The sequence below is a fragment of the Microchirus variegatus genome, assembly GCF_963457635.1.
Source record: "Microchirus variegatus genome assembly, chromosome: 22".
Lineage (NCBI taxonomy): Eukaryota > Metazoa > Chordata > Actinopteri > Pleuronectiformes > Soleidae > Microchirus > Microchirus variegatus.
Genome location: NC_139823.1, coordinates 7,989,284 through 8,016,313, shown reverse-complemented (window position 1 = coordinate 8,016,313; position 27,030 = coordinate 7,989,284). Strand labels below are relative to the sequence as shown.

At 40.9% G+C, this 27,030-nt stretch overlaps 1 protein-coding gene across 1 annotated transcript in view; it reads right to left on the bottom strand.

Moving 5' to 3' along the window:
* Positions 1 to 26,142, bottom strand: part of LOC310943116 (plakophilin-4-like) — a gene marked incomplete at its 5' end in the record, with an annotated part of 74,547 nt that extends 48,405 nt beyond the window's left edge. The window contains 2 exons of the mRNA XM_083908633.1: positions 5,960 to 6,072; positions 26,014 to 26,142. Of these exons, the coding sequence (XP_083764759.1) occupies positions 5,960 to 6,072; positions 26,014 to 26,142 (242 nt within the window). The remainder of the gene's footprint in view (positions 1 to 5,959; positions 6,073 to 26,013) is intronic.
* Positions 26,143 to 27,030: the final 888 nt, after the last annotated feature.

Sequence of the window (27,030 nt, the reverse complement as noted above, 5' to 3'; positions counted from 1 at the left end):
GAATGACGTGTGAAATCAACCTTTGGGCCTCAACTTCTTTAGGCCTCTCACAACAGTGCCAGAGATTGTAATCACTATGTTTCAGACAGAGCCAGAGGTGGAGACTATACCACCCAAGCGGTGATTTAATTTATGTCCATTTTATGTCATCTGTGTTTACCAAAGACCTAAAATGTGCCTTTGGTGACAGATAGTGTTTTGTTTGAGGACCCAGTCGCCACCAACAGCTACAAAGCTATAAACGTGGGACTGGAGTCTGTTTTGCACCTGCAGCTTTAATAAACATGCTAAGTTGAAATGTGTGGCGAAAGGGCAACGGATGATTTAGCGTTAACAGTCGATGATAGTGAAAACACACAAGAGGGAGGGGGAAAAAAGTCGGGAGTAAATCAAAAGTGATCAAACAGTAAATTTACACACACTGAGCAGGAGGATATTCTGACATAGAGTAATCCTGACAAGCATGCCAGTGTCTATTAGAGCACGGAGAGACTCGGAGAGAGTGTCTCCAGAGAGTCATGGTCACAGTTTGTAACGATGACACTGTTCACATCTGGTATTACAATCTGTCTCACGTGATCCAATCACAAGTGGACAGCTCGAAGAGCTTCACATATGAATGTGTCTCCACGTTAATCTCTAGTGACCACTTGTAGATTATTACTGTTCAAGGAAAACAAATCATGTTCTTACTCGGTCCGACTATAAAAAATGAGTTTGTTGCCAACGCGCTTGTGTGTCAGTGGAGCGATAGTAGAGCCTGGAGGTGCCGAGCTGTGAAATAAGGTTTTATTTATTTAAATATTATAAACAAAGTCAACATCTGCTGGTCAGGATTAATATTGTGGAAGGGGCAAGAAATCAATGTAAAAATTAAACTGTAGATGTGTGCATATAAAAGCTGTGGTTTTTAACATATAAACAAAGGCTACATTCAAACCATTACCAAAATAATGAGCTTGCATAATGCTGATTAATAATGCATTGTTGTGGTAATTACTCAGAGGTCCACAAGGGGCGATAGAGGTTACACACCGTATTACTCCACCCTTGATCCAGTGGTGGTTGCTGGTCTATGAAACAGGGGGAGCTAATTTCAGGCCCATTGATTTATCTTATCATAAATTCTGCAAATTCTGAACAACTAGAACAAGGAAACGCAGCTATATCAAATAACACACAACGACCAGCTCTTTGCCTACAGACTTCCCTCGTGAAATCCAGGCAGAAAAGGCCTCAGTGTTGTTTATGTTTCTGCAACACTGTCAATCAAAACCTAGTTCACTCTTTCAGACAGTTCTGCTGTCATGGAAGCCGAGCTTCTCCAATCAGCTCACCGCACTAAGAAAAAACTATCCGGTGCCATCCCATATAGAACAGCTGAAGCTGAGCATCAAGTGGTTTCCGTCATCTGTGATAAACAGCTGATTCTAAACGAACTAGTGACACGTTTAACCGCGTTCTAGCGCACATTTAGTATTGAAATGTAAATACAACAGAGCTCATAGAAGCTGAGCTTCCCCCGCTGTCTTCGAGGAATCACCACTGCCTTGGTCTCATTTGCCTAGGACAGTGCTTCTCAATTATTATCTGCTATGCCCCCCTTAGGATCGCCCCCCCCCCCACTCTCCACCGTGGCTATAAATAGTATAATTTCTCTATGAAATTGTTTTAAGTATACCTCTGCATAATATTGTATGCTTATTAACATTAAAGAAAACAAAATATAGCTCAAGTTACAACAAAGAAGAACTGTATTCACATTGTTTTTTACTCTGTAACAGAAAAGATGCATCAATTTGTGGATGTGGATGTGCAATTGGGCCCACACAACTATTTGACAAGGACTTGCCTAGGACCACATAAAACACACTATATAACCATATACAATTCATATATCCAGTTTATGTCTTGATGAAGGCTTAAGAACAGAAACCTTCCACAATTCTTGCAATTTAGGAGGCATAACATCACCTTCTTCAAAATACCTACTGACTAAAGGAAAAGTATTTCACTTTCAGAGCAGTTTTTTTCCAAAACAGCTTATTATGACAAAGGCCAAGTAGGGGACCTGAGTTTTTTTTAGATTTCCTGCCCATTAATAAGCACCAAATCTTGTTACTGCTTTTTTTTTTGTTATTCTATGAGCTTTTTATTTCCAAGGTGCTATTCTATGAGCTTTAAGAAGCACAGCTTTCCAAATTTTAATGAGCATGCAGGCAATTAAAAAGAGAAAGTTGGGTCAGTTGTGCTCCACTGAACCATGGCAGATGAAAAGAAGAATGGATACCATGATGGTGATGTACCGACCGGCTGCCTGGGTAAAAAAGCTTTTGTAAACCCATCGTAAAACTGAAGATGCTAATAAACAACAGATCTGACCCTGGCACAATACTTTATCTTCGCATCAAGCCCTGTGGCTAATCAGAGACAGGCTGGATGGGACATTGCTTCTTTTAAAGTTTTGCCCGAGGTCAAGTTAGATGACCAGCCCCCGCAGAGACTCGCAGAAATAAACAGGGTGGTCAACTCAGGAGGTGTCGTGAAATGTAATGGCTCCCATCAGAACCCTTAAGTATGCTTTCACCTCCGCTGTCGTCCCGCTGAGCTATTGAGCTGAGCAGTGTGACCTCAACGGTTTAAAGATAATCTCCATTCACACACAAATAACCAGTGCTCGCTGTTTCATTTGTCATTCTCCGCCTTTTAAAAGCATGTAAAATTGACTTCCATGTTTGCTTTCAAGGATCTGTAGGAGCTGGTGAACAGCCACCAGTCTCCCAGTGAGAGGAGTAGCTGTGTTTACATTTACATGGTTTTCTGACAAATGAGATAATATCTGCTGGCAGTAGACCAATTTAAACAACATGTGCATTTTAAAACAAAGCTGCTTTCCGACATACACATGCTTGTGTTTACAGGAAACAGATTTTCTCCTGTGCTGTTAATAAATAACCCGACAAACAAGAACAGCAATGGTGAAAAGTAAGAGTGGAGGTTTCTTTAATGAGGTTGTCAAAGTTTATAAAAAAGTGCCATCAGCGTTGGTGGCAATATTTTAACAGTGTTTTAAGGATTAGTGTGTGGTGTGTTAGTCTGACTATGAGAAATCTGATTTATCACAATACTATTTGTATTTTAAAAGTCTGGTTGTAGTTTATTTTTTCTTATGTCATGAAAACATATTGATTGTTTCTGAGTTCATTTACATGTCAAAGACCAGAGTGTCTTAAAACACCACCCTTGCATTTTTGTGTGAACGATCAATATTCAACTCTGGGAAAACGATGATGTCATAGCCCACACGTGTATTGGGGAAGTTATTTTCGTGTGTGGATCAGGACTGAGTGCTCGGAGAGCTGCGTAAAAACAAGCCTAATTGCTGACCTAACCACGGGAAAGCAAGAGTGTCCGAAATAATCACAATGGCGAGGCGCACAGAAATGAAGGTTAAAACAATCTCATATTTTCAGAAATATGTCCAGGACTTTTTCTGAGCACCTGAAGCTGCTCTATACATGCCACTCTACTCCACTCCAAAAAAGGGAATGGGGAATGGACACTTATTCCGGAGTGCTGCAATCTCCTGGTAGCTAGTGGGTTTATTTTTCAGGTGTATATGTTGAAGTGCAATAATTCGTTAAGGTAATAGGGACTCATTGTCACAAGGATGACCAAAATACTGTATACATAGCCCATGCATCAAGGTCCATTTAAGAACAAAGGCAGCTCAGTAGTTCACCATTTTAAACTAAGACTTAAATTATAAGCCCATGATTTCAAACACATTATAAGAGTCTTTTCAGGTACTTCATGCAGCTAATGACATTAGCAACGGCCAATACAAAAGCCTCTCATTGTACTTCTTCCTCTTCACTTCTTAATCATAACATTGTCTGCATCAATCTGCTCCCTGCTTAAACAAGCAAGCTAATGACCAGTGTACACAGTCATGTAATGTGTGTTTTCAGGTGCATTGCAAGATTAATTATATTATTCCTGACAAATCCCAGCCCACGCAAATCTGTTGCCCTCAGTCAGAGCAAATTAACAAAAGCAACAAGAAGGATTGTAGCAATAGTGCCTGCATAATCTAACTGTTAATGAATTTCCCCCCTTTTTTCATTTAACCTCACTTAACCTTAACGTTGGTCCAAATAAATATCGCCTTTCAAGTGTAACAGCAGCATAATACACATTTGAAGTGCATCAATGAATGCTACAAAACACAAACATAATCTTTCATATTATGACGACATGGGGAGACATTTCATAGAATTGTGGGCCAACAAATCACAGTTATTTGTACTGAGTTGCAAGAAAAAGTATGTGAACCCTTTGGAATTACCTGGATTTCTGCATAAAGTGGGCATAAAATGTGATCTGACCTTCATCTAAGTCACAACAATAGCCAAACACAGTCTCTATGTCATTTGGTTTGGTTCACTTTCACACTGCACTTTTGTACGTGGACCAAATTGCCTGGACAACGTCTCGCAGTTAAAACAGATGCTCGTTTGGGGTGGTATTGTGTTAAAGTGCTAACTAGAAAGAAAAAAAGCATGAGGAAGAAGAACACCCAGATCAACAACTGGCCAGGACTAAAAACTAAAATCCATTCCCTTGAGCCAGCTTGTTCACCACAAAAACAAACAATGGAGCAACACCAAATCTATGCAGTCTTGGAGTTTCTGTTTTTACTTTGGTGTTTAAAAAGCTAATTGGTTTTCCACAAGAAGCTGCCCACTATGCACTGCCCACTGTAAGCGAACCACACCAGGGTTCACTTGCAAGCAAACTGAAGCCCATGTGTTCAGACCAGAGTTTGCTTGTTTGTGAGTTTGGATGAGCGTTCCGACTATCTGAGGAAACAAACTCTGGTCCACATAAGTGTAAAGCGGTCCAGACAGCTCTGGTATGAAAGTGCCCTTAACTTAATTTGCGTCACTGAAAAAGTGGCACTGAAAGAAACCAAAGCAAAATATATATGTGAGGATATAAATCTGGCGTTCAACCTCAAGCTTTACGAATGAACCTGACGTGTGAGCCTCAGCAGACAGAACCAAACGTGTGGTCAGTGAGGTGTGATGATCGGGCAGCCTCGTGTGTTCACGGATACGGTGGGAACGAATTCCCTAAACAAACGTAGTTCGACTTCCACACTGGCGGCGATGCTTCACTGAGCAAACAACACTCTGCTGTCACACACACATATTCGCAAACAAAATCACATGCTGTCACTGATAAACACCGGCTTTATTATCACCTGTATATGTATGTAGTGTCAGCTCGACTTGAAAGGGACTCGAGTCTATTTGCTGAAACAAATTCTCCATATGTCTGTGACAGACTGACATTACATGCTTCTGAATAACATGAGCCGAGTGCACACCACACCACTTTCGGAGATGGAGCGATTTACATGAACATGCTGTCTTGTGATCATCGGTCTTTGCAGTCGCTGTGAGTTCACTCTACATGACTGAGCAGCAGCAGGGTCATAACCTGCAGGATCTTTCACCTGGAGGAACTGCTGAGTGTGTGCCGCCAGGGGGGAAAATGTGGTGACAAAAACTATGATTTTTGACATTGTATTTCTCTTTCTCCTTTTTCCTCTCACTAATGAACCACTGTTGTTTCCCCGTTTGGGTTTCACCCACTGAGCCATCGCAGACTCAAGAGTTTAAAATAAATTCAGGGTCAACTGTGAGCCAATGAGGGGTGATTAGCCACGGCTTGTAAAAGTTGTTGGGGAACGTATTATAAGGCTAAAAATCTTAGGCTTTAATAGAAATGAAGAAAAAAACAGGGAAGATTACAGCGTGGTTGCTCCTCACTAAAGTCACAGCTGTGAAGGATGAAGAAGCCATGTGTCGGACTGCAGCTCAACCTGTGTGTGTGTGTGTGTGTGTGTGTGTGTGTGTGGGGGTGTGTGTGTGTGCGCGTGTCTTCTCATTACCTGCTGCTACCAGCGCCTGGCGACTCTGCTCCAAGTCTGCATCTTTCCAGCTGATTGGCCACAATCTGCCTCTCCACTTCCAGTTCCCTGGTTAGTCGCTCAAACTGGAGCTCCTGTACACAGAAGACAAAAAAAAAAAAATATATATATATATTCATTCGCATCAAGGTGTGAGTTACGGACTTCTTTTAACAAACATTTGACAAATGTTAAGTCAATATGAGAGGTTGGATGGTGACAGTCTGCTCTGGAATTTATGTTGCATTGCAGATAAGTGGCAAGAGAAATGTTTGCGCCACAACTACCTTTAAGAATAGAGGAAAAAGTTCCTCTCATGCACAAACCTGGATACATACAGACACACTGGCTATATCGTACTGTCATTTTTCAAGCCCACACAGAGAGACGAGCACCATTTCAGCTGGTGATCTTTAGCCTTGGTGGCACTGTGTTCCTGTGGGAATTTAGAAGAAATCAGCAGTTGAATAATTATCTGGCTTGAGTGAGGCTATTACTTGCACAGCTCCCAGGCTCCAGGCACTGAATCATGTCGGACGCACCAAATATCTTTTGTGCTCAGACAAATTATGGCACGTTTGCTATTTTGCATCGCATATATATCCATTTTTCTATTCACTTACACTTCTACCAAGGCAGTATAATGAATATATGTACTCCAGGACCAACAGTTTTTTCCTGCAATACAGCCTCACTCACCATAACTCCATGCACAGATGGTAGAAACCTTCCTGTCCTTAGTTGTCCCATGTAATGTCCATTACCACGCTCAATTACATCCATAACCAGCTGCACACACACACACACACACAGAGAGCAGCTTCCTTTGTGACCCATCCAAAGAAGTCTAGTCATGCTACAGTACTGTACTGGAGGCCAGCCTACTTTTCACACTTGCTCTCCCAGTGTTTCCTGAGGGTGAAGTGAATTTTTCCCTCCAGGCTAGAAACGTGATCTCACCCCCCACCCTCCTCCCTACAAACCACTGCTTTTAAAACCCTCTGCTGCCTTCCTCAGCCTCAGCTGATATGAAGCTCGACTGCAGTGGGAGGGAGCAGGAACAAAAACCGCTCATCCGTATTTCCGTAATGAAATGATGCTCATGGTGCTGGGATTTCCCTGCAATACCACGAGCGATACCATCTTGTGCAGTGTGTGCACGGTGCAAATAAGAAAAGATAAGAACACCTTTATTCAAAAGGAAGCAAGAATGCGAGCGAAACTTTATTTATACAGTGCATTTCAGTGCTGTCCAAAGCACACTGGAGGTTGCAACTACAAAACTATGTGGAAAGTCAAAACATAAAACAATAACACAACTCAAAACAACAAATAAATGGTGTTAAAAATTAAGAAAGGTAGGAATATTCAGGGAAATTCAGTCAAAGATGTGTATATCTGTGTGTGTGTATAGAAACACTGTATTTATACTGTTTTAACACATAAATATTATTGTTATTGACTGTAATATAAAAAAAGGACAGTGCAGTAAAAGTCCTGTTTACCTTCATGATGTAGTTAAGGTTTGATGACTTGTATAAACCACAGTAAAAGCCTGCAGCTCCCTGCGCTCTGTGACCTCCGATAGCATTTTTCCTTTTGCAATATTTATAACCAAACAAATTAGAGCAGAGCACAATATGCTCACATCCTGTTGTGTGGACCAGATTTGTCCGAACAATAGCGCGGCTAACAAAGCAACACTCATTTTCATGACAAATGCAAAAGTGTGTCCTCCAGTATGAATACATGCTAAAAAGCCTCCAAGGGGTTAGTTAATCTGCGAAAGTCATTTAATGGAAAGCAGCTGCAGGAAATGTTTAGTTTGCATTAACAGCAACAACTCACCACAGAAAATACAGCACTATAGTACAGATGTGGTGAGGCTGGTGTCTTGTTAGAAAGTACCACCGGGAAATGGAAATGACAACGTGCACTTGAACCACAGTGATTAACTTACAAGCAGCACTAACCTCGTTGTAAGGTTCATGGTAACAGCCCGTTTGTTTGTGATATCGTAGACTAGTGTGGCCAAAACATTCAATATTTGACCTCATAGTTCAGTATTTGCATTTTCCAATATGCGCACTTTACTTTAAAAAAAGTTATTACTTATAGTTACTAGATACTCTCCTAAAAAGTAACGGAGTTAGTTACTGCATTGTAAAAGTATCTAGCAGTATTAAAAAGTAACGTTTAATGTTTAAATACGACAACGAATTTGGATTTGCCTCCCCAATAGAAAGATTTATAATAAAACTGAATATTAAACATGTTGAATGAAGGAAATGGACATTAAATAGAATATATTATTAACAGTAAATATTGTACAGTATTTTAACGTTGCTGTGGGACAATGCGAGACATCAGATGTCATTATTATTATTATAGATACTATCATTGCTATGTTTATAATAGTAGGACAATGAAACCCAACAGATGTTTTTGAACTTTTGACACACATATACATTCTTGCCTTTTATCTCAAGGTGGGAAAACTAACGTCTACTTGTTTGAAAACACTATCTTAGAATTCTCTGGGCTCGTTAGCCAATCATCATTACTTATGCGGTTGTCCCCCCCACCCCCCCACCCCCCCACCCCCCACCAAAGGAAAGGAAAAAACAACAACAACTTTATTGCTCCTGCACCACGTTGTATTGTCAGTAACGGTGTTGTGACGATTGAAACAGCAATTAGTTCAGATGAACCCAAGATAACGCCATTTATTTGAACACTGTTATTCCTTTCACTGGAAATAAGTGGGAGCTTGAAATGTCTGTCGCACACACAACTCCCCACCCCTGTAACCCTAAAAAAAGTACTTACAAGTTTATAGGTAGCCATTTATAAAAGTGGTTGTTAAATATGTTCTTTAAGAAATAAATATTGGGTCTCTCGTGCAGTCCTGGTACATAATACATACTGAGCTACGATAGTATCCAACTGTTATGGTCGTGTAGTTGACATTAAATGTCATTGCTAGTGGTACTGAAAGGGTATTAAAAATTTGACCTGGAGAACCCGGCCGTACCACGATCGAAGAATCAAGGGGAATTCCCGACGTCTGATAAAAATGTCCCAGAAATAATCCAAAATCAATTTTACACAAATTAAATAATTGCATACTAACAAAGTATTACCTTTCTTTGGGAAAGGGTTTTTCAAAGGTTCTTGGTAACACTAATGGTCCCACTAAGAACCATGTTGATCCAGAGAACCCTTTAAAACCCCTTTCCTGAATAAAGGATTTTAAGAGGGTTCTTGGTGGAACCTTTTAAAAGTGTTTATAAAAAGGCTCTACCTGGAGCCAAAAATGGTTCTCCTATGAGAACAAGCCCGAAGAACCTTATATGGTTCTACTTAGCACTTTTATTTCTAAGAGTGTACACACACACAGACACTGGAGCAGGACTGAGACAGAGTAGCCACAATACTAATTTATGTACCAAAAGAAATGAGCCATCAAGCCTCTGTGAGACAAATGTCGCAGCTGAAAGATTTCGCCACATGAAAATGACCAATGTCTGCCCATCATTCCATCCAATCTTTGTTTCCATTCTTAGTTTTCTAGAGAGAGGTGCGAGCATAACTGTGTGGGGATATGAATTTCGACAGCATGTGATAATTGAAGCACGTTTTCTAAAGAGGAGGAGGACACATTCATTTGACAGCCTGTTGTAAACATTAATTTTTGACCTACAGGTTGTGAGATGTGACGCTTAGTCTAAAACAGACTGTTCTTTTGAAACCCATCCCTAAGTAATGTATGTGGCGGTGCAAGTTTAGAGACTCGTTTTCCACAAGACACAGTCAAAGACAATTATACAACACAAAAGGCAACCGCATTCAGAATGCATTTACAGGGGTGTGTGTGTTCAAAGGATGACGTAGTCGGCATTAAAAGGTGAACTGATGCCTTCAAAGTATTGAATGAGGGAGAAAGAAGAGTGGAAAAACAGCAGCAGAGCCACACATGCATGCAGAAAGAGACAACGACGACGTGAGAGATTATTGAATTATCGTGTCACTGTTTCCTGATACAAATATGAAAACACGACGGTGTGATTTTGCCACAAACGTGCAAGAGAGAACATGTAGTGAATGTGCAAAGGGAGGAGGGCAACCAGTATGAAGGCACACACACATATTAAAAGGGAAAAATAATCAAAAATAAACAATCAAATGTGTAAAGTTTACTCTAATTAGATATCCTGAGAACAAGAGGACGCTCAGTGTGTTTACATGACATTAGAAGAAAAACTCATTATTGACTTACACAGTCTTTTGAAATACATGTAAACATGTCAGGCTGATTGAAAGCGTACAAAATTGAATTTCCAAACATTGGACTAACACAGCCAGATCACGTGATTGAGAGTCGACTGAAGCAGGGCCTGAGCTCTCTGCCCCTGTGTCACAGTTCCCCCCCCTCCTGCCTTGGCGCTTTTCCACTATGCAGTTCAGGCACGACTTGGTTCGGCACGGCTCGACTCTACACAGTCTGCAAATCGATCGCCCTCGGATGCTTGTATACTGGAACAAGGGCAGTAGTCCAACTGAATGAAACTGTGCATGGAAATATACTGATACAGAAAATGCCTAAATTAGACCATTAGCACCTTTAAAAACTGGCAATAACACACTGGTTTATATAATTGACAACAGATATTGAATCTAATATTTAACAAAAGTGCACTTGTGTCACTATTTGTTATATAATAACATAACTTTTTAATTTGAGATGTGAAGACATTGTTTACGGTGACTTTTGTATTGTATTGTATTAACATGACTAACTGTATGTTTATTTTATCTATTCATTTTATTTGGTTGCATTCCCTTATAAAAATAATACTTCTTTTATAATTAAGTTTCAGGATGAACGGAAAAATATGAAGAAATTACATTTCAGTGGTATTAAAAAATGCTCCCTCATATTAATATCCGTATCAGGCTCTAACATACAGTGGATACCATGGATGAAGTTATAGTTACCATTAATTAATGTTTAACAAAAGCTAATGAAATGATTAAACACGTACTGAGCGACAGAACACACTGTTTTGTTGTCGTTTTGAATTAAGAGATGGAGATTCCCTGCTCCTGCATTATGTCACTATTCTTGGCCCACCATTTTCCTGTGCCTTGTGTCTTTTAATCTCATAATCCACTTGTTTGGTTTGGCAGCGTGTCATTGTCTCCAGTCCATGTGACTTCTTCATCTCGGGATACCTCATTATATACGGCAAATCATGCAGACAAAAGGACGACAACAACGGTGATTAGATCATCTACGATCTTGATCAAACGCGGCACACACACACACACAGAGAGACATCTGCTGCAGCCATAAGTCACAAAAGTCTGTGTCACCCCTGATACTCGGAGACGCTCAAAGCCTTTCACAGATGGAGAAGGCAACGTACCGACCCTGCTGTTCTCTCTTACTACGGAGAAGCGCTGAGGCAGTGCAGAGGTTCCCTCATGAAGCACTCTCCTCCTCCTTTTTCTGTCTCCCAACAAAGTGGCTGCAGATGATTCTCAGCTGTGGAATCATTGGGTCATTGACATTGGTTATTCGTACACTATTAAGAAAATTTATACTGTCATTTTCATTTCATTTCTGTTTTTTTTAAATTACTGGAGCACTTTACTCTGGATGGCTCATTAACACTCTTATGTATATGTATTCAATATATCCATAATTAGCTTGGGATTGCACAGTGCCAGTGTAATCTCTGGTTTGACGAATCGGGGATCACATTTGCGAGCGAGGCTCAAATTAGCCATGAAGTGAGAGCACTCGCTGCTCTATATAATTCATGGTGTTTTCTATACTTGACCGCAAAACAGGATGTGACACATTTATTCAGTTTAATGATCCACCAAGTCAGGCTGAGCACAACAGAAATTACCATCAAACAGGGCTTATGATTTTTTTTATTTTTTTTTTATAACGGGTGAGGACCCAGCCTCACCCTCGCACCAGTCTTCACACTGAATACGTGTGCAGTACGTGACGACAGCAGCGCTGCTCTGCGGCGCCTTGCACGTGTCTGTCATTCACACTACGTGCATGACTCCTGCTTACCTGCCAGAGAGCTGCTGCAGAGCTTCTGCTAAGGGATGGGACAAACCATGTGCGATACTGATACCAATATCACAAACTCGACCGATACCGATATTAGGCCAATACGGTCATTTAAGACCATGAACTATGAAGCTGTTAAACAACACATTTAAACTGAGTCACTTTAAAGACATACAGTCAGGTCCATAAATATTGGGACATCTTTTTGGCTCTATACACCACTACGATGGATTTGAAATGAAACAAATCAGTGGGTTTGTTTTGATTTTTCAGCTTAATGATGGCTTACTTCACTTACAGTGACAGCTCCTTAGATCTCATATTGAGAGTTAAAGGGGCATCATGTAATAAATCTAAAGCAAGTGGCCATAAAATCCTCCTAATATGTCACAGAGACTCAGGAATAATGTTCATATAACAAACGGAACTCACCAACAACAACAGTACAGACAAAATACCAGTATCGGACCAATACCTATATTGACCAATATTGATTCCCATCCATACTTCTGCTGTGTTTTACATAGAGGTTGCCTTTGAAAATCACAAAACATACTTTTAAATACTCTAAATACGCCTCTGTACTCGCTTAATACCAGGACCCGTCAGCATGAAGCCACACCCCCCTTGGTGCTGCACTTATTTCACAATAAAACAGGACATGCTGTGTCTGGCAAATACGGATGCTGAAACTATGAAGAAACATCATTTCCACTGTGTAGCCAGTGTGAACACTCATTAATTAACGTGTACCTAAATCAAAAGAGAGACGCGCCACACACACATTCTGTGTGAAACTGGCCTTACTGTAGTGTGGAGGGAGAGGGCAGGGGCAACGTGCCACTGGCTTTCCTGTAAAAACAAAGCCTCCACAGCCTTTATTTGCCAGTACAATGAGCTGAATCAGATCCTGTCTGCATCTGTCCTTAGCCAGGCTCTAAAGAAACTGATGACACATGATGGCAGCAGACCACACTACCAACATACACGCTCCCCATGTCATTTCTATGGGTGCTGCTGACAACACAAGACCCATGTGAAATGCCTGAAGTGGCTTCTGCCTGCTGCTGGTTCAGCATAGATAAGAAACACACACAACCCCCCCCCCCCCCAACATGTCATAAAACTGGATTTAAATACATTGACTTTGAAAGAGCCTAATGCAAAGATAAACAAACTGATATGTTTTGGCATCAATGTGTCATTAAAAACAAGAGTTTTGCATTAATTTCACCAAATGTCAGAAGACACATATATGAAATCTTAAAAAGTTTTATTTTGAAAAGATGGCTGGGGAAAAAAAAGCTCCGCAGGCAAAGAAGCACAGATAACGTGATGTCATGAAAGGTCTCCAACATCTTTCACAAGCTCATTGGGCAAAAAGCACAACTCACGCTTTGTTAGTTCCTGCCCTCCCAACTTCATTCAGAAAATGTCACCATGTCGTGTGAGCAGATGCTGTCTCCTGCTTTTAAGTTAGTCACATTTGCAAATTACAGAATATATTTTCATGCATATTTAATACTTCATCGTACTTAATTGGGGACCAAGGTCCTTGAACACCGGTGTTCGCCAGTGTTTGTGCAGAATATTAAAATAAACGCACCGGCATCAAACTTCCTGTTCAACAACCATTTGGGTCTCAGTTTAACAAAATACTCCACACTGCGTTTACATACATGCATGCATACATGTTAAAACCTGATTTTAGTCGGACTAAGGCAATAATTCAGTTTTCTTAATGTCATGTAAACATGTTAGTCCGATTAAATCAAGCTAGTCTTAGTCCGACTAACATACCTGGATAATGCGATTCATAGTCCGATTAGTCCTGCATGTAAACGCTTAGTCAGACTGGAGTCTGACTTGGCGTTCTGCACATGAACCAAAACTTCCTCCCTCGTCTTTGACCTGGAAGTATAAGGAGACATGTACCACGGCGTAGCAACCAGAAGAGCCATGCTCCATCTTATTTGTATCACGACTAACATGTACAACAAGTAAGAAACATACAAAACCACAGCATGATCCATATCACCATTCGCTTTTTGTTTTTCCTGTGACGTAAAGGTCAACAAGAAACTGATTCAATATGCACTAGCAGCTTATAGAGAGATACAGTGGCACCCTATAGAGGCAAGTTGTCCAATTGCCTGTCTTAGTCAGACTACGGTCTTAGTTCATCTTTGTGTTCTTCTCTACTTCATTACCTCAACTTTAGTAGATATAAATAAAGATCTTTGTGTTTATACATCCAGGAAAGACACATTTTCATGTGACATATCAAAGTAGCAAAATAAAGGCAGAAGTGCAGGAACCAGGGCAAATACTCACAGGTGATAAAGCATGCTGAGGGTTTTTATGTCATTACAGTGTTTGAGGAGGAGTCATCACTCCTCACCCTATCACTCTAGTGCATTATCAAGCCATATTTTAACGCACCAAAAAAAGATCCCTGAACAGAAGACCGGAGAGAAACTGTTTTCATTCTTTAATCCACAGTGGTAATTTATTTTTACATGTTCTGTTCTATTTTCCATCAAATAAAACGTGTCAAACCCCTGTATTTGCTTTGCAGGGATTTAAAGATGCAGTGAGGCTTGACAGAACTGTAACGCTCGATGCAGCGTCGCTGCAGACGCATTCCAACGGGAGCTCGGCTCTGCTGCACGTTGGGAGAATGACAGTAGAGGTTAAAGGATTTTTTTTGCAGCAGCAGGGATAGAATAGCACACCCAAGGTGTCAGCAAAGAGAACAGGGCCCAGAACAGGCTACATGGCCAGACCTGAAGGAACCACATCGTGCTGTACTGTTCTAAATCCACCACAAAGTCACCTTGGCTACGTTCAGATGACCAGATCCGTTGTTCACACCTGAATCAAATCTGATATCGATGGTTCATTCATACACTCATGAAACGTGATGGTCCTCTCAAACAAGCATACATCAAAAACAATAGAAAAAGTCATATTTTGTAGGATATGAAAGATAAGTTCACCAAAGATCACCTAAAAATGCTGATGTTCTTCAATGTCTTAGTCAAATAATTTAACACCAGAGAGCTGGTTTTAACCATTAAAAGAAGTAATCGATTACCTATTGTTTAATCATGCAGAGGAGAATAAACATCTTCAAAAATACAGTACAGTGGATTGCTAAGGTATGAGAGTGGGTGCTGGCATAGCTATGGGTGGAATCAGAAGGAGAAAATTGCTTTTGCACCCACAGCTACGCTGCAGCTTTTGTACTGTATGAGCTGATAATGTGTCAAGAAGCCACACACACAGGAACGTGAAACACCATTCGCTCTCAGATAATGAAAACGCAAGTCTACAATAGGACGTAATTTCTAGCAGGATTTCTAATGTCATAGGTATTAACAGCAGAATACACAAACAGGCAACACGGCTACTAGTTTTTTCATATTCTGTGTACAACACTTTGGTGTACTGTAGTTTGAATAGAGAGAGTTTAAGATGAATGCAGGGAAATCCTGTTGTAGGAGTTGGGTTTCTAAAAAAAAAAAGAAGGTCTTTCTGACCTGAGTTACTACTGGCTCCCATTTTCCAAATATATCGACCTTTGTGGAGGAGTCCATGTAGTAGTTACTACCAAATAATTCCTAAATAAAATCGATCAATAAAATATACCTGGTTTCCAAACCCACAATCAAGACCTCGTACCTACAAAAACAAACTAAAAGATGAGTAAGTCCCCACGGAACATAATTGCTCTCTTATTTGAACATGAAAAGGAAGTTACAATTTGGCTTAATAAAGAAACTGTCATTTGTGTGGTGAACACTATAACAAGAGCTGTCATGTGTTGCCACTCAAAAGACTGACAACAAAAGAGAACACTGCCAATGACACAAACATAAAAGACGAACCATATGAGGGGAAAAATTAACATGAAAAGATCAGACTTTAAAAAGCCTGTTGAAAAAACTGTTGAGGGGGTTTTCTGTTTATCTAGCTTTGGAATCTGGCGCTCATTTGCAGATACTAATTCATCAGAATATGTAAATGGTCCATCTGCAACGACTACTATAAATTGGTTATTGTGAGATGTGATTTGTACAAACAGAAGGGACACGAAGGTTAAAGATGAGAACCATGAGTGATCGTCAATCTCTCAATTTAAATCACCATGTCACACTAAGCATTTTTGCCTCATTAGCATAGACGGCGTGATGCCAGCAATTGCATTTTTACTCCAGACTATGACCATCACTTCCCCAGCATAGTGGTCACAACACAATGTTTCAAAAGCAGATTTTGCAGTGGCAAATTTCCATTATTGTAAAAAATACTGAAGATTTAAAGCGGACCTAGACCGGAAGTTCCAATTAACGCTGTTTTTTAGTGTGTATCTGCATCATTACCTTGTTTAAGAAGCCCTGAAGGTTCAAAACAAACAGTTCAGCCACTGCTGAGAACGCTGTGTTTAATTGTAATCCCGGGCTCAGCAAGATCTCTGAAAGAACCCAGTCTGGTTACGTAAACAACGCTTCTCCGGAACAGCAGATCGTCCTGCTCTGGGCACATCCGGTTGCGTACATTGAACCGCAGAAGAAGAATAGCGTCCGTTGTGGAGGTGTTTCACGAGCGACAGTGTCTTCTGACTCTGGGTCTGACTCCGGGTCAAAGTCATAAAAGGGACTGCGGCGGGGAGTCGTGACAAAACTTTTTTTAAACATCGTTAAAACAATGTTTTGATAATGAGGAGCAGTGCATCCACCGTTCCAGAGGGGGGAGCTGCGCTTCTGAGAGCGGGTGTGCTGAATATGTCACTTCCGGGTACTGGCCAATCACAAGACAGTTGGGAAGCTGGGTTGAGAGTTGAGTCTGAAATATCGCGGATGGGGAACAGCGTCAGAAAAGAGGATTTCTATCGGCTCGTTTACAGCAACTAGGAGGTTTTTGACCATAAAAACAAGTTAATGTATATAAGTAGACCTCCATAACTAACATATATGTGCAACAGGACCACTCTATGTGAGCTTTAAGCTGTGTTTGATTTACTGACACTATGTCACAAAATTCTGTGGGCAGCCAAAGAAGCCAGTGCTGTTTTGAAAGAGAGAGAAAAATGAAAGCGAGACAATAATTGACCTTTTCATTCTGTGAGCAACTGTGGCCTTATTTTACCCCGCATATGCTGTGTGGAGTCTAGCACAGTGAAAGAAGGTGGTTACCTCGCTGTGAATTTGGGAGATGTGCAGCCAGTCGCCTGCAGCTCTTCAACACCAACCAACCACCAGCTCATTGTGGCTGTGCCTTATTGTTCCATTACTCTCTGCAACACTGAAACTGATCCGCTGTTGAACAATCCAGAAAATCACTTTTTTTTTTTTTCTTGATGAATGATAGTGGTGGCTTCTTAGTCACGGGAAAGCTAATGCATTTTTCACAGAGCTATTTCATAATGAAAGTGAACTCATAACACACCATGGAGACACTTCTTCTCCGCCCCCCAAGATAAAAAAAACACAGTAGTGCCTGCAGAGCCTCAAACTACGAGAGTAACCGAGGACTCGAGCTAAGTTTGGATGAGCTCACGAGAGGATTTGTAGCCAAGTTGAACAGTGGACAACTTTATTGCTTTGCATCAGTAATTCTGCTCAACAGTAACAGTAAAGTTCACTTGACGAGCGCACTTGCCAAACGCTACCCATCACTGAATAGACATCTTTAATGTAAGCTGGTTCTCCGGTTTCCTCCCACAGTCCAAAAACATGCCTTTCTCCCCGAGTTAGATGAGATTGTCTCCAGCCGACCGTGACCCTCATGTGGAGGATAAAACGGTAGACAATGAATTGTTCGGTAACAAACACCACACAGTCCAGTAAAAATATGGTAATAATGTGGTAATAATTTGGTTATATGGTGGTAATATCATCTTATTTGTACAGTAATCATCAAATAATACCTTGATAATAACAATTAAAATTGTGTTTTGGACATAAGGGAGGATGAATTTCAACTTAACAACATTTCATGTGAAGGAATTACACCAATAAAAAGCCTATACAGTAATTCTCATAACTGTGCTATTATTTCTAATATTACTTTGGAAATAGCTGGAAATTATCTCTCTATTATAACATTGTGAGTTATTACCAAGCTCGGAATTGCATTACAAATAATATGGTTTTATCAAGACATTATGTTTACATTACTATATTATTGTTATTATTATATCTGTAATGTTCTACCATATTTCTGTTTGCAGACCTGCTTCTCCTTAAATCTCCTTGGAAACGCCGCATTATTTTAAATCGAATAATAATTGAATTGTGAATGAAATTACACAGTATAGTATGTAACATATTACCAAAAATAGAGTTGTTCAAAAATAATCATACGAGAAATAATGATGACAAAAACAAATTACATCCATTTCGTTGAATAGAAATCTTGGATGTTATCTTTTCACTGCTTCGTGATCCCCTTCCTTTCCTTTCCATCATCTTTCACTTCCCTTATCGAGCCTTGGTGTTTCACTGGCTGGAATGTTGCATTACTGCTTTCTTCTGCCTTCATCATCCAGTACCGCTCATTCATTCATGTATTAATACTGCAGCATATTTCATCAGCGGAGCGAGCCATAAGCTTAGCCACTGCTGTGTTAACTCATTTGGCAATGTCGATTGAACATTTATAAATGCAATCAGGTCTGGAATAGGGTGTGTACTAGACCCGCCGTTATTTTGTGCAGCGACAAGCTGATGATAATAATGCCAAGGCATGCGGGCCAGCAAATGAGTGTAACTCAAAGAAGCAATCTGTATCTCCTCTACTGGAAAAACGGCTACAACGCTACAGCAGTGTAACAACTAACCCAGCGCTATTCATGTAGTCATGTCGCTCCACTAACAGATCAGCGGCATTGTGTTAGACACAAAGAACATAGCTCCAGGGCAAAATGAGGAAAGTCAGCAATCTAGGGACTGTCAGTTTGGGAGGTGTGCTGCTGTGAACAAAGACTGCCAATGTTAATACCTCTGCATCACTCACTTTTGAGAAACGCGTCTTTAAAGATGCGATGTTTGGCCGTACGATGGATGCAGAGAAATCTATAAATCTCACTCCCATTGGCCAGTTATCCATTCAATTTCCTCAACTTCCTCAGTGGACTCATCAACAATTAACTATTCACTGTGCTCTCACCTTCCCCAAGTACAACTACTGCTCCCCAATGACCAGTTCCTCTGTGCGTGCCGCTGACATGATGAGGATGATTATGATAAAAACAATGATGATGACAGTGATGGTGATGAGAATTAACAGGCGAGTTGGGAAAAATCTCCCAAGGCTGGATTCAAAATGACAGTGATGTGCCAGATCAGACACATGATTGCACACGTACATGCACACACACACACACAAACAAACTATGGGATAGGTAAGTGTAGTGTTACTTGAATATTCAACAGGACTTTGTGCCACATATTTGACTCTTTCAGGGGCAACAACAACAGGGTACTTTTTTCAAGTTCAAACCAACTTCACTGCAGTTTTACAGGGGAGGAAAAAACCATTAGTTCTTCACCCAGAATTTAAATTACGTTTCAAAAAGGGATGGCACAATACCACTTTCTGCCGCTAGATACGTATATCAGTCCGATACGGTCATTTTAGACCTTTTAAACTAAAGCTGAGTCATCTCCAGCTATTTCAAAAGACACGATTCTCCAAATTCTCCAAAAAGAAACGAACAACAGTGGGATATTCTCCATTTTCCAAGAAGACAAACCACAACAATGTCCACTACATGAGAGCTAGTGAAAATAATGCAGAGTCCACAGAGTGTTGAGCGGAGAGCAGCGGCTTTAGGATGCATTCAAGAAACCGGTTAAATTTCACTGATCTATATCTGATAAAAAACTGTTTTCAGTTCTGTATCTTTCTAATATAATTAGTCACAATAACCGGTGATCAGTGCTTTCTAATCAAATATTCCTTGCCCATTCCTAATGAATACACACCTCCTCCATGTCACGTGGGGTGAAGATTATCTCCTCTTCGTCTTTACCTCTTCTGCTTTCCTTTGCATTGACAACCTGCTGCCACAGAGCATTATGCATTCACAGGTGACAGCTTATCTGACTGTGCCTCTCTATGTGTCATGCTTATTGTCCCTTTCCCCCTCGCCCACCACCTTCCGTCACCGCCTGTGCCCTCCCTCGATATTTGAGCATTTAGTCTTTCCTCTCTATATCTGGGCACTCTTCTTCACCCGTATCCCTCCGCTCTGAATCTGCCTCTTTTCCTCTCATGCTTGTTCTGCTTCCCACTGGGGTAATTGCTCGGAGCCAGGCTTCCATTTTTATGACTACAATCGAGGCCAGAATGCATATGCCTCTGAATTTCGCCTTGCCTGTGTCACAGCACTCGGGAGAGGAAGGCAGATAAGACCTCGAGTAGCAGAGAAAATTGCTAGTCGATTGTAATTAGAGTCTTTACCTCGCCTATGGAGGAGGAGGAGAATTTAACCTTTCTGCTGCACTTAGGGCCTGAAAAATGCATAATGGCAAAAACACTGCTCTGAAGCTTTTCCCTGACCTAAACCGTTAACTCTTCAAATTTAGTCGCTTAGAAAAAGATGACAGTGGCTTCATTAAAATAAGATACAGCCTGGCATCTGTATTTAAAAAGAGGACTAATTCAGGCAGCTCATCAGGTCTTTCAGCGAAAGCTGGGAGTAATAACACTCAAAGCAAGGTCAGCTCATGGGCTTTGCAAAGTATGCCGGAGCCTGCCTGTGAATCTGTGCCCGATTCAGATGAAAACAAGGTCACTGAAGTGTTTTGACTCTTGTTTGCCAGGGAAAAAGCACTCGAGTGAAAGAACAGACTCCAGCAAAGTGGTAAAATTCCACTGTGCCGTTTTCTGTGAGGTGGCATGTGGAAACATCACCGTGCAATGAAGCTGGAGCCCCTTTTTGCCAGCTGCGTAATACATATAGGCATGTTCAGGCACAGTTAATAACTGCGTTACACTGAGGGCAAAGCCTCATAATAGAGCGGGGACGAGAGCACACCATCACACAGTGTTTCCCAGGGCAAAATACGCAATCTGATTCAAGGAATTGTCTGCTCAGTGGCGCTCTATTGCAAGGACTAATTTGACCAGATAATTACTTTTATGTTTAAAAGGAAATCTCAGCATGGAATAGAAAGAATAAAGAACTAAATTACCTGCCTCCTCTGTCAATGTCCAAAGCTCTTGGAGCTATAAAACGCATATAAAGAACTTGCTGATCCTGTGAAATGAAGAAACACTAACGGCAGTGTTCTCCATAAATGATTACCTTCACTAAGGTGGTTATGTTTTCAGCCATTTATTTGTTGGCCTGCCTGTAAAAAGTAGGACTCAAAAAGTAAAAGACAGATTTTTGTTGAAATTCTCTGGGGATTTTGTTAACCTTGCGAGACAACGGATGTCACAACATGGTGTTTTTCTCTGTTACTGCTCTACGAAGAAAGCGAGGATGCTATTGCACGCTTGCGACATCTTCTGTAAAATGATTACATCATATATCCCATCGTTCAAGCTGTAGCTGTTCACGGCACGTGGCCGTGAGCAATACTCTCGCGCACAAACTCCCCTTTCACTCTGTCTTGGTTGTGCCCAAGAGCGAACTCCCATGTGCATATGATGCTCCCAATACGCCTGATATAAACTGAATTAGTAATGTCGGAAACACTGAATATAAACAGAACAATAACATCAGGCAAGTGTGAGTTTGTAAATGTCACTCTGAATGACACCTGAGAACTTTGGTCGCTACCGAACATTATAATCACAAAACTTCTTCTAACAAACTATAACTACGGCAGATTATGTGATATTGCTGTACTGAATCAAAAGCTTTAATTAATACCAACTTGCACATACCCAGGTTTACTCAAACAATGCGTGTGCTGTCATGCAGCCACAAGCCTCATCATCGCCCATCTTACCTCCCACGTTTCCCATTTCGCCCCCCCCTGAGATAACTGATGCTGGAACACGCAACATAAGTGAAGGATGCACACTGAGGAGTCACTGGTGATGTGTGTGTACTTGGTGGAGTGCTTGGTGAGGAGCTATTCCTCTCTCGGGACATGTTGTGGGAGCAAAGAGGAGAATAGTGTAATCAATAAAAACACTCTTTAAAGACCTGACCTCACACCCACTAATGGCTGTGCATTGGGTGTCACAGGAGTCTATACTAGACAGCTTTGTAACAGCCTGAATACTGGTTTAAAAATATAATTTGACTGGTTCTCAGTGAGGCTTGATTACGATGTTGGCTCAGACTGCAAAAATACTATCATTTATAAAAGGTGCTAAATGAATATGCAATTAAATCTCTGTATTTGATCATCCAAATGGTACGGCCAGGAGAACTTGAAAATGAAATGTTAATGTCCTTCCTCGCTGTACAACATTTGCAGACCTAATTTTTTAAAACAGCCAAACAGCGTGAGGACTTGCCGCGGCAGAATCCCATTAACTAAAAGTTAAGGCAGGCTAACGATAAATAAATAATAAAACAAAAAAGGTTCAAGCTAATTAAGATGCACATACATTAATGAGACATATGACCTATGACTTGTTAATTTCACCGTTGAGACCACTGAGGAGAGAACGCTCCGGTGTGAATGTAAATGTGCCAAGTCTTGGTTCAGACAAAATGCAGTCGACCATTCTATTCATTAAAAAGCTGTAACCTACTAATGACTTGGTGGTTAAAAGCCACTTGATTGAAAGCAGCCATCAACGCACATCAGCAGCAAGGAACGCAACACTGAACCTCTATTCTGCATCGCTCGCAAGACACATTATCGACAAGAGGGGGAAAGGAATGAAATTAAAGATGCAATCATGGGATTTTCTTTCTTTGTTTTTGACAATTTCTGACAAGGGACATACTTGCTAAAAATAGCCCAGGGCTGGGCAATAATTATTAGCATATTAAACACCTCTTCTGTGGCAATGTAGCTTAGGTCAAGACCACAAAATATTTATGCATTGTGCAAACATACTGAGATATAACATGTATAATTGCTGAGCATGTTTCACCTCCTTCTTTAACAAATGTGTTGCAAAAGTGTTAATTGCGTTCTGCAAATAAAGAGTTTTTAAATGGTTTCTTAAACTTTAACTTTAATTTTATAATAGCCCATATTATTGCATACATTTACTGATTTGAATGTATTACCAAGTATGGCTGAAACAATTGTCATAATGATATCACCCATCTTTCCACCCATCTTTCTTTATATTATAGAATTATTACCCGTTACTTTTTTGGAACAGTAAAAAACATACTGACAAGAAACACATCCAAGCTGTGTGTGATTTCTGGGTCCGTTAAGAAGGACGGGTCTGTCTGAGTTAGTGCCACAGCCTCCAGCAGCTTCAATTACTCTTAAAATGAAACAGATAAAATTCTTAGATAATACTTGAAACAACCCCCTTGGGTTAAATTAAAATTTGATATGATAATAAATACTGAGGAGGGAATAGATATTAAATTTATTCTGCATAACAGTTACAGTTTTCAGCTTTGCTGTTAAGCCATGTTTGAAAAATACTGTGTGAAGTTCCTTGAGGCGAGTGGGAACATGCAGCAAGAAAAACACAATGACATTGTAGCACTTAAACTGGGTCTATAATAAGCCATTATGGATGTGTCATTCACATGGTGGATCAGTGTAAGCACAGAGCAAAGACAGGACTGGATTTAATACAAGCTGCAACACAACCGAATTAAGTTCCTTCATGACTGGTAGAAGAAAGACTGCAGGGAGGAAAAAGGGGACATAAAATCAAGCAAATGGACACAGAGGACATGCGTCCACAATATGTTGGTGAATCTGTCCTTGTTTGGGCATCTGGGCAAAGCCTGTGCAGCTGTAACTGCCGCAGTGACACAAACAGAAGTTTGGGAAGCGAAAGAGAGGAATGACTGAAGGGAGGAAATACGGAAAAGGAAAAAAAAAGTTTCCCACAGTATCAGTCGACTCAATCCATAATCCAAATAATAATTTCTTTCATGGGCGATACCCTACACCCCCAGCAAGTTTAATCAAAAGCCATTCTTAATTTTCACAGTTTTGCTGCACATAACATCCTTTGTGGAGCTAAAAATAAAAGACAATTGAGTCTTAAAGAGTAAACACTTACCAAAACCCCAGTCATCCTAAGCCCCAGCCATAACTGTGGCCACCGTTTCAGCCCAGCAGATGTGCATGTTTACATCAACAGCGGGATCCCTCGAAGCTCTGCCGCTCAACAATCACAGGAAAACCTCACGCAAACGCACAGAGGGGGGAGAAAAAAAACCACACTCACACTAACCCTCGTCTCTGACCTCCTCTGACTTTCACTCTTTCACGCTCGCTCACCCCGTTTGCTCCGCTCACTATTTAGTTGCAAAAGCAATCATTCTGCAGTCTTGTCTATTTAGCAGGAATCCCCTCCGAGGCTGATCTCCAGCATGTCACCGTGAGAGCAACAGCTCACGCAACGGAGAGCTCGCTCTTCCTGCTCGCCTGCATGGATATCTGCTCCAACCGGGCAAACCAGTGAGGAATATTCCAGGGAAGGAAGTGACATTGACAGGTGCTCCCTCCTTGCTTCCTTCCTCTTTTCCTTACCTACTTCCTTCCTTTCTCCCTCTTGTAAACAAAACAAAGATTACGACAGGAAGCCTGAATCAGATTTATGTGACATCTTTGACCATAAATACATTTACTTTATTTCAACGTGTAGTTCAAATGTCTAATGATTGCTTAAGGGTATCCCATAAAAGGACTCTGATGATAACGTCAATAGTAATGAGCAAATTTCCTTTAGCCCAGTTTGTCCTGTGTTGCATTACCAAAGAATATGGAGGACTCGAGAGGAGCAAGGAAAGGAAAGTGTGTGTACGAGACAGGACTGGAGTGTGGATGAATCACAGAAAGGCAAATATGAAGTGAGTCAGAGGGCTTGTCCCTCCAGAGGCTCCAGCAGGAGATGATCTTCCTGGTTGGCCATTGATGCAAGCCAGGCCACCACCGCAGGCAATAAACAACCAACAATTCCACTTGCATTTTCTTTTTTTTTTGCAAGACATAAAACATTCTGACCATGATCCTGCTATCAACAGATTCACAATCCCACACACACAACACATGACAAGACAATAGCTCAGTGCCAGGAGTAGTTCAGTCAGAGGGAATCTGGGGCTTTGACCTGAAATCTTTTAACGAGTCTGGAAGCAACGCTCTCCAACTTTTTAACCTTACAATAATTGCTTCAAAATCATCCAGTAAAGAGAATCGTGCCTCTTTGTTTCCCAGCCTGCACAGTGTAATTCTGTATGTTTGGTGAGCGAGCAGGAACACTGCTAGTTTCTGTGCAATTAAAAGCTGCTTTGAGACTTGCACTAAAGCACAAACCATTGTGGAGAACGACTGGATGGTTCCGTGTGTGATAACACAAGTGTCTGCAAAAATTGCTCTCAACACTTCACCTATCACCTAGAGTGGATGGGTTTGTGAGTTTCCCACCTCCTACATGCTTGATCCGAGTGTCGCCATCTCACCTGGATGATCCGGACACATTCCCCTTCTGTATTTGTCATGTGTGAAAAGCAAACTATGACAAATGTCAAGATCAAATTCTCTGGACAGTTCATTCATTCCTGAAAAGGCCAGTGATGAAAAGACTCAACGGTCTTTCACCGTGGTATGTTTGCTACAGTTTATATTTTTTTTGTTTTCTGTCAGGACATAAAAGATGGTCATGGGAAACTCTCATAAGTGACATAACTCTACACCATTATGAACACTGTGAGAACGTGAAGGATTTCTTCATTCATCTCAGTATAATGTGCAACATAAAAGGTATAAAAGGAATTGCTCAAGTAATTTGAGCAGTTTGAATGCGAGAAACTCTTTACCTGTTCTTTGACGGAGGCCAGGATGTTGTTTGGAGTGTTGTCGACCTCCATTCTACGGCCAGGCAACGTGTCGCGGATGGTCAGCAGAAGCCCCTCCTCCGTTACTGGGCTCTGCTCAGGAGCTGGCATTCCTCCTACATACACACACACAGCACACAATAATCTGATGACCTCAGGCACTCACAGAAAAAAACCGCTAACATTTCGTAAGTGTGTGCAAAACCAAACACACACACACTTTGTAAACTCCTCCCCAGTACACACAGGCGTGCGTATGATGCTGAGTGCGACTATCAACAGTCACATGCCACCACCGCCAGTGGTACAAACACACACCCACACATGCCATATGGTTGGGGAAAAAAAATGATATCCGTGTTTCATGTCTGGATCAGTGCAAATCAAAGCCATATGGCCTTAAGACAACAAAACGAGTTCAATTATGATTCCGTATAAGACCGGCAATTCTAATCAAGGCTCAAAACAAAGGGAATTCAAACCCATCAAAGTAAAAAAAGGCTTGAAATACCAAGAATGTAAGCAAAACTCTCCAGGTGAACAGGTTTGGTGCCTGTGGCACTGGAGAGGACGATATCTGCTGTGGCAAGGAAGCTGGTCCTGGTCCCTGTAGCTCGGAGCTGTAGCAGCAAAGAGCAAACCTGAGTCTTATGACACCAAAGCATTGCGACTTAAGGGAAACAGAGAATTTACTATGACATTTACTGCTTTAGAGATTCATTACTGCTGTCATCCCCTGGATATCAACAAAAAGATGGGTTTGTACACGTACATATATATTATATCGTGGGATAAGTGTCTAGTCTGTCTAGTCAAATAATGCAAATTTAAATTTCTGCTAAATTGACACAATGACAAAAACTGCTTTACATGTAGTAGTAGTAGTTGTTACTATACGTCTGCTGCTAGTATTATAACATTATTTAAATACAAAGTAATAGCTATATAGCTAATACAAGTTACATATTATATCTTTAAAGGACACCTTATTCACTTTCA